This window comes from Sinocyclocheilus anshuiensis, unplaced genomic scaffold (assembly GCF_001515605.1).
Source record: "Sinocyclocheilus anshuiensis isolate Anshui unplaced genomic scaffold, SAMN03320099.WGS_v1.1 scaffold2538, whole genome shotgun sequence".
NCBI lineage: Eukaryota > Metazoa > Chordata > Actinopteri > Cypriniformes > Cyprinidae > Sinocyclocheilus > Sinocyclocheilus anshuiensis.
Genome location: NW_015552725.1, coordinates 14,111 through 26,590, shown reverse-complemented (window position 1 = coordinate 26,590; position 12,480 = coordinate 14,111). Strand labels below are relative to the sequence as shown.

At 38.7% G+C, this 12,480-nt stretch overlaps 1 protein-coding gene across 1 annotated transcript; it reads right to left on the bottom strand.

Annotated features, from left to right (window-relative positions):
- Nucleotides 1-415: 415 nt before the first annotated feature.
- LOC107667817 (gastrula zinc finger protein XlCGF8.2DB-like) lies at nucleotides 416-12,077 on the bottom strand. Its single transcript, XM_016459531.1, has 2 exons — nucleotides 12,069-12,077; nucleotides 416-1,778 (listed from the first exon to the last, which is right to left on the bottom strand). The coding sequence occupies exon 2, from the start codon at nucleotides 1,735-1,737 to the stop codon at nucleotides 577-579; it is 1,161 nt and encodes a 386-aa protein (XP_016315017.1). The 5' UTR covers nucleotides 1,738-1,778; nucleotides 12,069-12,077; the 3' UTR covers nucleotides 416-576.
- Between the last annotated feature and the right edge of the window lie 403 nt (nucleotides 12,078-12,480).

The following is a 12,480-nucleotide window of genomic DNA, read 5'->3' as shown; positions in this document are numbered from 1 at the left end:
TGACAGTTTTGACATGGACATTTTTGTCCATTATGGACCCATGTGTAACTTTTTTAATTGACGCACAAGGGTTAAACAAAAAAAAAAAAAATTTTATGCTAACATCATGCATTTTTTAAATCCACACTTAAAGGTGCAGTAAGACATCTCGGAAAATGCTAACTTTAGCCTGATAGCACTGAAAGCGAACACGCCCCACCCTCCCTGCAAATGCCATCCAAAGCCATGCCCCCTGAATGAATGTATGCACACAGACCTTATAGACAGATGGGCGCTTTTTATTTAACTTCTTTTGGACTGATGCATGCAACACCCGCTGAGTGGCATGAAACAGCTTGAAAGGTCAAAGACAATTTTTAATATAACTCCGACTGGATTTGTCTGAAAGAAGAAAGTCATATACATCTAGGATGCATTGAGGGTGAGTAATTTATGGGCTAATTTTCATTTTTGGGTGAACTAACCCTTTAATATGTTTGTTAAAGTGTGATGTTATTATTAGACTGAACACAATCAAATTGTCTTTCTCCAGAGTGAATGCACAGATGATTGCTGAACTTGCTCCTAAACCTCTTGTCACACTGAGGACAATGGCAGTTTATTTCCAGAATGAGTTTGCAAATGCCGTTTCAGGCATGTGTTATTTTTGAAACTCTTTTCACACTGAACACACTTGTAAGGCCTCTCTCCAGTGTGAACTCTGATGTGAGTCTTAAGGTTTCCTTTAATTGTGAAACCCTTTCCACACTGAGGGCAGGTGAAAGGTTTCTCTCCAGTGTGAAATCTCATGTGTGTCTTAAGGTTTCCTTTAACTGTGAAGCGCTTTCCACACTCTTGGCAGGTGAAAGGCTTCTCACCAGTGTGGAATCTCATGTGATTGTCAAAGTTTCCTCTGTGTGAGAAACTCTTTCCACACTGCTGACATATAAAACAGTTCTCCCCGGAGTGAATCCTCATGTGTTTATTAAGGTGTGATTTATATCCAAAACTCTTTCCACACTGAGCACAATCAAAAGGTTTCTCTCCAGTGTGAACTCTCATGTGGCCATCAAGTTCTTTTTTCTGTTTGAAGCTCTTTCCACACTGAGAGCAGATGAACGGCTTCTCTCCGGTGTGAATTCTCATGTGAATTTTAAGACTTCCTTTTACTGAGAAACTCTTCCCACACAGTTTGCAGGTGTGAGGTTTCTCTCCAGTGTGAATTTTCATGTGGACATTAAGGGTTGATTTCTGTGTAAAACTCTTTCCACACTGAGGGCATATGAACGGCTTCTCTCCAGCATGGATTTTTAAGTGGACTTTAAGGCTTTGTTTACGATTAAAACCCTTTCCACACTGCTGGCAGGTGAAAGGGCTCTCTCCAGTGTGAACCGTCATGTGAGACCTAAAACCTTCTTTTCGTCTGAAGCTCATCTCACACAGTTTGCAGGAGTAAGGCTTCTCTCCAGTGTGAATTCTCATGTGGACATTAAGGGTTTTTTTCTGTGTAAAACTCTTTCCACACTGAGAACACATGAACAAATTCTCTTCAGTGTGGATTTTCAAGTGGTTTTTAAGGCTTTCTTTTTGACCGAAACTCCTTCCACACTGTTGGCAGGTGAAAGGGCTTTGTTCAGTGTGAACTCTCATCTGGACTTTAAGGTTTGTAGCTTCTGTTTTATAAGTCTGTGAGTAACTAAAATATTTTTCTCCAGCCATGAGATCATGATATTTCTCATACTGATTTTTCTCTTCCATTTCATCCAGGTCTTGACTCTCCTCTTTCAGCGGTATCAGGTCTAGGGTGAACAGAAACAAATAAAAGTTATCACCAGTTTAATGGCACAAAGATATTAATTCTTTTAGACAGACTTGTAAAACATAAAGTCCAACAACAAGTACAGTAGGTAGTCAACCAAAATGCCTATTACCACTGCATATACTCGCCGCTGTGAGGTCACAACGTTAAATCAAACCCAGTCACATTTGAAACTCTAGATAAAACAATTAACCCTTTAAACCCTAAAGGCATTTTGCCTCACTGAAGGTGTTGTTTTTTCTAAGTGACATACACAAAAATAATTACTCATAACTCCAAGACTGTAGCAAGGCGAGTAAAAAGGTTGGTATCGTTTGACAGAAAACTTTGGTTGCAAAGGCCGCTCATCCGTCCAAGCCGTGTAAGACCGTTCAGCCTGCCAAGACTCAGCAGACATGAGGACGTTCCCGCTCGACCAGACGCTACTCCTTTCCTAAGCGCCAAGGACCCCAACCCAAGGTAGCGTTGGACCTGGCGCCTCCGGCGTCTTCCTGATCTGCGAGACAGGAAGAGGATGGGGCCAGGTCTCACTGCAGCCGGACCACCCCCCAAGCGACCTCTCTTAAGCTTCCTATCACCCCGTTCAACCCTGGGTGCAGAGGGAAATGTGTTTGTTGCGAACTCTGGGCCCGTTCAAGCACCCAAGCAACCAACCGCTGTTACAGCGGGGAAAATAAAACACATACACTTTCAAAAAGAGAGCAAATTTCCTCTTCCATTTCCCACGAGTGCCCTGCCTTCGGGCAGCCAGTCACTCGAGCTAATCCAACCCCTAGCCACATGGGCCGAGGCCTGGCATGCCATCCCCAGAGTGTCAAAGTGGGTTAGGGGATAATAAAACCAGGATATTCACTCCAATTCGCTTGAAGACCCCCGCGCTTCAGCGGCGTGGTCCCCACCTCAGTAGAAAGCAAGGGCGCTCACATCCTGCGTTCAGAGGTGATGAATTTGAATTTGAAAGGAGCCATAGAACTTTTCCTCCAGCTCAGAGCGAGGCAGGCTTCTACAGCCATTACTTCCTCGTCCCCAAAAAAGATGGTGGCCTCTGGCCCATCCTCGATCTCAAACACCTGAATCATGCCCTCGTGAAAAGGTCGTTCAGGATGACTACGCTAAAACAGATCCTCTCGCAAATCCGCTCAGGGGACTGGTTCTTTTCTCTGGACCTGAAAGATGCATACTTTCACATCCAGATAGCCCCCCGTCACAGACGATTCTTGAGATTTGCCTTTGAGGTAGTGGCTTATCAGTACACGGTCCTTCCCTTCGGGCTGTCTCTGGCTCCCCGCCCTTTTACGAAGTGCATGGACGCGGCTCTTTCCCCCTCTGAGGCAGATAGGAATCCGCATTCTCAATTACCTCGATGACTGGCTTGTGCTGGCCCAGTCAGAGGCAGAATCGATGGCACACAGGACCCTCCTCAGCCACTTATGGCGCTTTTCCACTGCGTGGTACGACTCGGCTCGGTACGGCTCAGTATGTCACGGCACGGTTTGCGTTTCCACTGCAGTTCAGTACCGCTTTAGAGTGGGCGGGATTATTCACATGTCGTTATAATTGCGCCGCCTCTACTAACACGACTCCTAAAAAAAACTTTTTCATTCCGCATCGCCCCATCAAGCTCTCGCTGGATCCGCTCCTCTGCTATCAACGAGAGGAACGTCTGTACTTCCGCAACAGACAACAAAACTTTTTGGTTGTTAAAAAAAAGGTGCGCTCATTCAAAACAGTTGCGTTCGATCCTTTGCTGGCTGTGCTGATTTAAATCTAGCGGTTCTTTTGTGTTTGTGTCGCAAGTTCAGTGACGCAGGTAGTGACGATTCTCTCCGGCCAATCCGTGATCAGCAGAGTTTACACGTCACGTTTTGGTAACGGTATGGTTCGCTTGGAACCCCAACCGAGGTGGTACTAAAAAAGTACCAGGTACCAGGTACTGTACCCAGTGGAAAACCCCCAAAAAGTGAACCGTACCGAGCCGTACCGTGCAGTGGAAAAGCGCCATTAGAGCACCTGGGACTCAGGGTCAACTTTGCCAAGAGCATGCTGCTCCCCAGCCAACGAATACTGTTCCTGGGGGCAGTTTTCGACTCAGCTCAAATGAGAGCTGTAGTCACGCCGGAACGTGCTCTGGCCATGCGGAAACTCGCGGCCTCCTTCAAAATCGGTGCCGCTCGCCCTCTCAAAACGTTTCAGAGGATGCTGGGCCTCATGGCCGCAGCGTCACCAGCACTACAGCTGGGCCTGCTTCGTATGCGACCCCTTCAGCGCTGGTTAAACCCGCGGGTTCCATCACATATGTGGCGTCACGGGCGCCTACATATCAGGGTGAGCCAGGCCTGTGTGACAGCCCTGGCCCCTTGGATGGACTCTCGCTGGATGAAACAGGGCGTGGCCATAGGAATGGCTTGCAGGAGGAAAGTTGTAACGACAGATGCCTCCAACACAGATTGGAAATGCTAGCAGTGTGTCAAGCCTGTCAGTACAGGTGCATCTCAATAAATTAGAATGTTGTGTAAAAGTTCATTTATTTCAGTAATTTTACTCAAATTGGGAAACTCGTGTATTAAATAAATTCAATGCACCAAAATCATCACAATTAACAGAACCAAAGACTTAAACTACTTCAGTCTGTGTGCACTGCATTTATTTAATACACGAGTTTCACAATTTGAGTTGAATTACTGAAATAAATGAACTTTTCCATGACATTCTAATTTATTGAGATGCACCTGTATAGGACAATTTTTGAAATAGCGCCAATATCTCACCTTAGACAATACTTCCCCTAAGTATGTACAGTACACTGTTTTTTAAGAAAAAAAAAAAGTAATTCACCAAAATTGATTTTTTTGTGTTCCAAATGTTATATGTTCCTAGAGACTTAATACAGTTAAAATTTTGCCAATATCTTTCTTACTGTACAGTATATAAAATCTGGGCTCGCAAAATCGCTAGCCCGACGTCCCGGGGCTATTGTGTTTTCCAGTCGGGCTACCAAAATGTATCACCACTCTGCCCGACGGGCTATCTTAAATACAGATCTCCCGTGGGTCCTTAAAAACTCCTATAGTGAGTTGTATCAAACTTAAGGCCATAAAAAGTTTTAAATACGTTAAATGTTGTAAGAAATTTCTTAATTATAATTTCAAGAGGTCTTACAGTTGGGGACAGAAAGACAAGAGTCGCGATACGGCTGGATTAAACTTCAAAAGGCAATGATGTCATTGAATAAATATGAGCGCTGCACCTATCACGTCAAAACGCGGCACGGATGTCTTTATTTGAATGAATCTGAAGGGAACCAACGGTCCTCAGAAATGTGTCATTGCCATTTTAATTTAATTTGACCTATAATTCCTGATAAAGCAGCGTTTATGAGCGCGGAGCTGCTTTGTGTTCAGCCGTTACCAGGGAAACCGCAATATTTCAGCGCTCCCAAAGCGCCACCTCGTGGCAGAGAATTAATTTGCATTTCCAACAAGCCTTTCTTTCTGTTTATGGTCAGATCAATGCAAATATCAACTTATGTTTTTACGCAGCAATCACAGTTGTAAATGAGAAAGAAGTTAATGTGCCTTCTAAAAATCTAAGCAATTAAGACAGTAATATTTATACTTATATATAAGTCGTCTTGTATTTAGCAATGTACTAAATCCTTTGGAACACGAAAAAAAAACCCTTTCAGGGAAATAATTGTGTACTGTACATATATGAAGGGAGGTATTAGCAAAATTTCACCTGTAGTAAGTCAACCTGGACACTAGGAACATGCTACAACCTTTAGGAACACGAAAAAAAGCCTTTTGGGGACTTTTTATAACCATAATTGTGTACTATGTTTGTGTATAGAGGTATATATATTTATGTATATTACACTATGAGTAATACAATGACAATGTGTAATTTTAAATGTTAAGTCATTTTAATTACAATACATTGAAAGTTTTAACCCAGTCGGTGGAATTGTCAGACAGTCCCTTAGGCATGGCTTGTGAGATTTCTCCTGTTTAAATTTGCAACTACAATACACATAGGCGGGTTTGAATTTTTTCATGTCGATATAAAGTGGTTGCATATTAAAACAAACACATCAGCTTTTCCGCATATACAATACATACAGGCCCTGATTATCATAACTTCTATTTACCGCTTGCTCCATTCCTGCAAATCAGTTTTTATGAATGAATGACTGACTTGAACAGCCGCTTGCGCCACCTTCTGGTGAGCGACTGACTGCAGCTGGAGATCATCTACTGCTATTCCTGCAGATCCCGGATGTGAAATGACGAATTTTCTGGCGAATTTGAACCACTGAATTTGTGGAAGCGAATTTGTAAAGTGAAATAAAATGGACCGAAAATTGCCTGTCGAGTATTATATTATATCATATTTTTAAACAGATTGAATATTTTGGAAGTGAACTCTAGAACATGAATATGAATTATTGAATTTTTAATCATGAAAATGTGTGAAATGTTTTGAACTGAAATATTCACAGCTTAAATATACAACTATGTTGGATTTCAGCCCCTAAAAATGTAAGCCCTGAAAATACAAGGCATTAAAATGCAAGCACTGTTAATGCAATGCATTATTTTTTCAAATTGTGCTATTTAACATGCTTTTTTGTTTCAAAGACATTTGTCATTATTTTTCTTTCATAGACAATGAAACATTTACTGTGTGATAAACAATTAGGAATAAAACTGCTGAGTATCTGAAATTAGTGCGGGTTCTCTAGTAAAGTGCAGATGTATTGTGTAAGAAGGGATGCACCGAAATGAAAATTCTTGGCCAAAGCCGAAACCGAACAAAATAAAACACTGGGTCGAAGGCCAAAGGGCGAATACCGAACACGGTTTTTCGTGTATTTTTCCCTATGTATTTGACCAATTTTTAGTAAAAAAAATTAATACAATTTGGCCATTTTTGAGACCCTCTTCTTAAATCAGGCATGTGATTGGCTAAAGATAAAAAATAAGGAAAACTGGACACTTTGAGCAGCAAATCAGCATATTAGAATGATTTCTGAAGATCATGTGACACTGACGACTGGAGTAATGATGCTGAAAATACAGCTTTGATCACAGAAATAAATTACAGTTTAACAGATATTCACATACAAAGCAGTTATTTAAAATGGTAATAATATTTGACAATATTACTGGTTTTTTTACTGTACAAATAAATGCAGCCTTGCTGAGCAGGAGACTTATTTTAAAACAGATCCCGATGTGAACACTATGTGTGAATGTAATAATAATTTGTATTAATAGAGCTGTTTTCATTATTATTGCAATTATTATTGTCTATTTTATTTTATTTTACAGTACAACAGAAAAATTACAATACTAACATTTATCAATGTTGGAGTTCCTGCTTTTTCTCAGCTTTTATTTTGGCGGAAAGCTGCGGGAAGTTCTTAGTGCTTCTTTCTGTTGACAACAGCAGATTTATAAATGTTTCTCATTACGAATTTGGGAAGATGTTTGTCGCATGCATCAGATTGTCACATCCATGCCTTGTAAAAATGTAAAAAATGTTTCTGAGCAACTGATGAGTAACAGTTTCATCATAAGGCTCCACCATAACAAGAAGAGCAATGTACAGTGAGAAATGTAAGATTATTTACTAGGCATTACTTTTACAAATAATTTAAAATTTCGAAATATTGAAAAATAATTTTCACCTGAGATTTGGAGGCAAATGGAGTTACTTACGATGCTTATTGTACATATATAATACAAAAAGTTTATATCAGCAGTGCCATTTTCATAATCTAAACCACACACAGTCTGTTTACAATGTCTACCATTGTAACATGTTTACATCTACCAAAGTCTTTTATGTGTGCATAAAGTATCTAATAATTATATATTACCAGATGACATATTATTATATTATATTTACATACATATATTACTTTTACTCTCTGCAACAACTTGATTTTAAAAACTTTAATGTACTTTAAGTATGCACCAAACATACATTCCTATAGGAATATACCAGTATCGGATCGGGACTCGGTATCAGCAGATACTCATTATTCAATGACTCGGACCGGATCAGGGGATCCCTGATCGGGACATCCCTAGCATTCTCCTGTGTTCATGTAGGTTTAGAAATGATTTATCTTACAAATCTGATTAAATGGCGCACGTTGCGTTCCCAGGTGTACGTTATAATAAACTCAAACTCAACAGTATGCAGAGATGGAGTTTGAGACGCTACATCCACACGTAAATTATAACTCTTTGTGCGGAGCAGCATTTACTGTGAACGGAGCCGCTCTGATTTGTGCGTATGTAACCTACATGCATGTAAATAATTAAAGCTCATACATTAAACCTGCATCACATATTTGAAGCATAGCATTTGTGAATTCACAGTATGATTTTTAAATGGGTTTAATATCATGCAGCCTTGAAAAACGGTAAACATGGCTCCAGACAAAAAAAATAGAGCAAGGAGCCATTGGCTCCTGTAAGAAACAAACTTAGGCGCCAAATTATTTTTTCAGGTGCGACAGAATGAACATGTTATATAATATATTTTTTACATTTAACATTTAAATCATACTGTCGTGTGTTTATGTCTCATATTTTTTTTTATTTAGCAGCACTTTAATTCATCTTGTAGATGTCCTGGGAACTACGGTTCACTTAAAGTGGGAACTAAACATCTTTTCTAACTTGAAATATACAGTTACAAATAATTATTTATTACACAGAATCTGCACCAATATCATGGACTGTAGAAGTATCACTTGGCCACTGAGTGTAGTTTGGGCTCCTCCTCAATGCATCCTATAAATGTTGTTATGTCTTTCACACATCTAGTCAGTTTTTCTTTATTAGTAAAATGCTGTTTTACAGGAGGTGTTGAATTTTATCTTTAGCTTGCATTCTTTCTTATCATGTAGACAAACGGTTAAGTAAAAATATGAATATGCAATAGCACATAAATACAGCAAAATGTTCCTCTTTTTATTTATTTTTCTAGCTGACTGATGAGCTTATGGATGCCGAATGGTTATTCTGAGGTAAATGTATTGTTACGTGGCAATGTTTACAAGCTTTACACGTTTTCCGCAGTCTGAAACACTGAATGAGTGATTACATGAGACATTTCAGTAAGTTGTAGGCTACTGTAGGCTCTCTTATAAAATAGCCTACCTTTTGATGTTAATTCATGTTCCTTATGTACTATAGTAATAAAGAAAAAGATAAAATAATGGGTTTACTTGCCACTTGAACTGAGGCGCTAAAGCGATCGCGCCTGCCGCATTAAAGAGCGCCAAAACCAATTTGGCATAATTTTAAAGCGGACACTTTGTTTATTGAAAGGTAACAAAGCACAAAGCTTATTGCGATTACTGGACGGCAAGTGCGCTACAAATAGGCTAATATGAAGTTTATTCATTAACAGAACGCAGCATAAGATCTTAATAAGAAGCAGCCATATTAGTAGGCTAATGATTATAAACGAGAACTGTTAACGATATTGCCAATATCCACAGCTGACAGTTCAAGGAATCGTGACAGCCCTATTTACAACTGTGTTTTCATTTGTACAGCAACTATACTACAAGTGAACTCAAATGTATACTGATAGTTTACTAGTTAAATAGCACAATATTTAGTTTATGAAAGTACTCTTTGAAATTTACTTGGTGAACTACTAGTTTAGTAATAAGCAAAAACATACTTGTAGTTAACTATTTGTACATAATTTTTGCACTAAGTATATAGTTAAGTTGCTATACACGTTTAACTGTACTTTTAAAGTAAACTTCACGTTCACATTAGGTGTGGGAATCTACCTTTTTTTCTTTTTTTTTTAATTAATTAGACTTTAAAAAAAAATCTTAACATCTTTTTAAATCGTTATGTTTCAATTTTTCTCCCACCCCTAATTAACATACTCAACTAATCAGTTTTTTTTTTCATCAACATTTTTAAACAAATCTATTGTATAGGATGACAAAACAACACAATGACTCATCCCAGTTTAAACGTATAATCACAGTGTTTAATGTAGGGGCATGCAGGAGTTTCTCTTAAACCTGTCAATAAAAAGAATACTTGGAATAAATCATTTTACTTTTTAGTGCATCTCGATCAAAAGATTGAGTACAAGTATAGTCCAAAAACACTTGGACATTTCTGTCAGTATAATTTAAGTATATTTAAGTGTAATTTTAAGTATATTTCTGAGAAGTATAAAGATTTCTTATACGAATACAGTGTTTCTCACAGGATTTTGTGAGACTTGTGGCGGCAGGTGACGTCACATATTAATTAGCATATTTATGACGTCATTGTGTCAATTTTGTGTTCAGACAAGTTTTGGCACTTCGGATCCGTTCTGCTCTCTGAACTGTCACATACTGTAATACAACTGAATGCCCAGTAAAGCTGTTCCCATTGACTTTTTTCTGTTGCCATACTTAAAACATGTATAAATTGAAACAATTAAAGTCAGACAGTGTAAGTCACTTAATATTAACTTGTTTATTGAAGTGTTGTATTAAATCAGTATCACATTTGCAAACTCTCTTAGGCTAATAATCATTAAAAGCTGTCACTCATCTTAGTTCATACCCATCTCACAAAGTTCCATCATAATCAACGCAGCTCACTACACAGCACAACGAATCTCTTATTTACACCCTGTCTACACTTTGTTTATTAGGCTATAATGAAAGGATTTAAGGACTCCTAAATATTTTTTCATAGTCGCACACAGTAGTTTTCGGTCGCAAATGCAAATGAAACGGTCTCAGTACAGAGCCCTGCTCAGTCCACAATGCTTCTTAGAGTCTGTGTGCAGGGTTTCCCACGCATAGACTTTACTTGGGCGGGTCGCCCAGGTATATTAACGGCCGCCCAAGTATATTTGGAGAAACATTTTTGCTTTTATTATTTTTATCCTCTTATACTTTATTTATCCAATCGAAATAATGAAAACATCCGCGATCGATTAACTAGTGGAATATCTCCCCTTGTCCTACATGTTTCATGCTGGTTCTGTGTGCGTGAGAACTGGTTCCTCACGATGACATTCCCTCGTGCGCTGCGGTGGATATTTCACAGACGAGACAGGGCTCGGGCGCTTCAGTAGCACTTGCGACTAAAAATAGATCTGTGTGAACTGTAAAATGTATTTAGGAGCGCGTGTGCGAATAAAGCAAAATCCCTCAGGGTGAGTTTTCTTAAATTTTATTTCATAAAGTCTTCAATACATGAAATGGTAAAACAAACATCTTAATGATTATTTTAGGATGTCTTATATTTGAGGATGAAAAAACATAAATCGCGATACAGACTGATTACTTCAAAAGGCTATGATTTCATTAAAAAAGAGTGCTGCACGTTGCAGTGTCACAATGCGGCGCTGTTGCGTGTTCAACAGGCTTCAGGCTGCTTCAAAGTGATTCTCAGTCAATGAATAGCGCACATTGAATTATGAATCATGACAATGTCTACTTTATGACCGTTATATAATAAGTTTTAGACGGTTGTAAGAATGCATATTTTATCTCTCATCTGAAGGATCAGGCCGCAATAGTGTAGACATTTCAAAATAAGAGTCCAGGTGTATTTCGGGCTTGTTTTTAATTAAAAGTATTTTTTGGGTATTATTGGTATTTTGGTTAAGAAAAATGACCCAAATCTGCTTGTGATGGCGCTATTCTATGGTTTATAGAGCATCATGATGACTTTGTAGATATTTCATTCGTTTTATGGGTATTGTAATGGCCAGTTCAACAGAAACAAATGAAACCTCTTAAATATGCCAAGTGTTGTAAATCTCTACAAGCTGCAAACAGAAAACAGACTATAACCCACAGACTGACCCAGGAGAACTGCTTACTTACAGACAGACCTCAACCCTGCCATTCACCTGTAACAGACTCGACAAACACGGTCCTCTCAGCTGTACTGTGAGGTTTTGGGAGAACAGGTTTTGTGAAGATTTTTGAATATTATCATCTACCCTTGTGCATCACAGTAAAATGTGACAAACATAAAAACAATTATACATGCATATCATTTGTAGACAACAAATGTAAAGTTTTTTGTGATATAAACTGATGATTCCCATTGCTTGTAACTCAGAAGTAGATATGGGTTTAATGTTACACAACATTTTTTTGGTTATTTCGGTTATTATTTTTGTGATGTCATTCATTTCGTCACGAGTTACATGCAGTAAACACAATAAAGAGAAACATGACTGAAGAAAGACTTTAAGAATGAAAACCAACCTGTTTGTTCCTCAGTATCTTCATGTTTGAAAGCTTCTTCAATCCTCACGTCTTCACTCTCCTCTTTAATAAACGCCATCTTTATAACAGTGTCTCGAGGATCTCCGTCGCTTCAGCAGGAGTTTTTCTGTGTGTTTAAGATGAGAATAATTAACAGACAGATCTCTGGGAGCGTCAAAACACTCAAAACTAGCACATCTACTTAATAAAAGAACACAGATATAATATTTACATATGTATTGTTTGCTCTGTATTGATCTGTAGATTATGTTTGATAGCTTACAGTGTGAGTGTGTTGTGATTACAGATGTGTGTGTGTGTGTGTTACAGATGTGTGTGTGTTACAGATGTGTGTGTGTGTGTTACAGGTGTGTGTGTGAGTGTGTTACAGATGTGTGTGTGTGTGTTACAG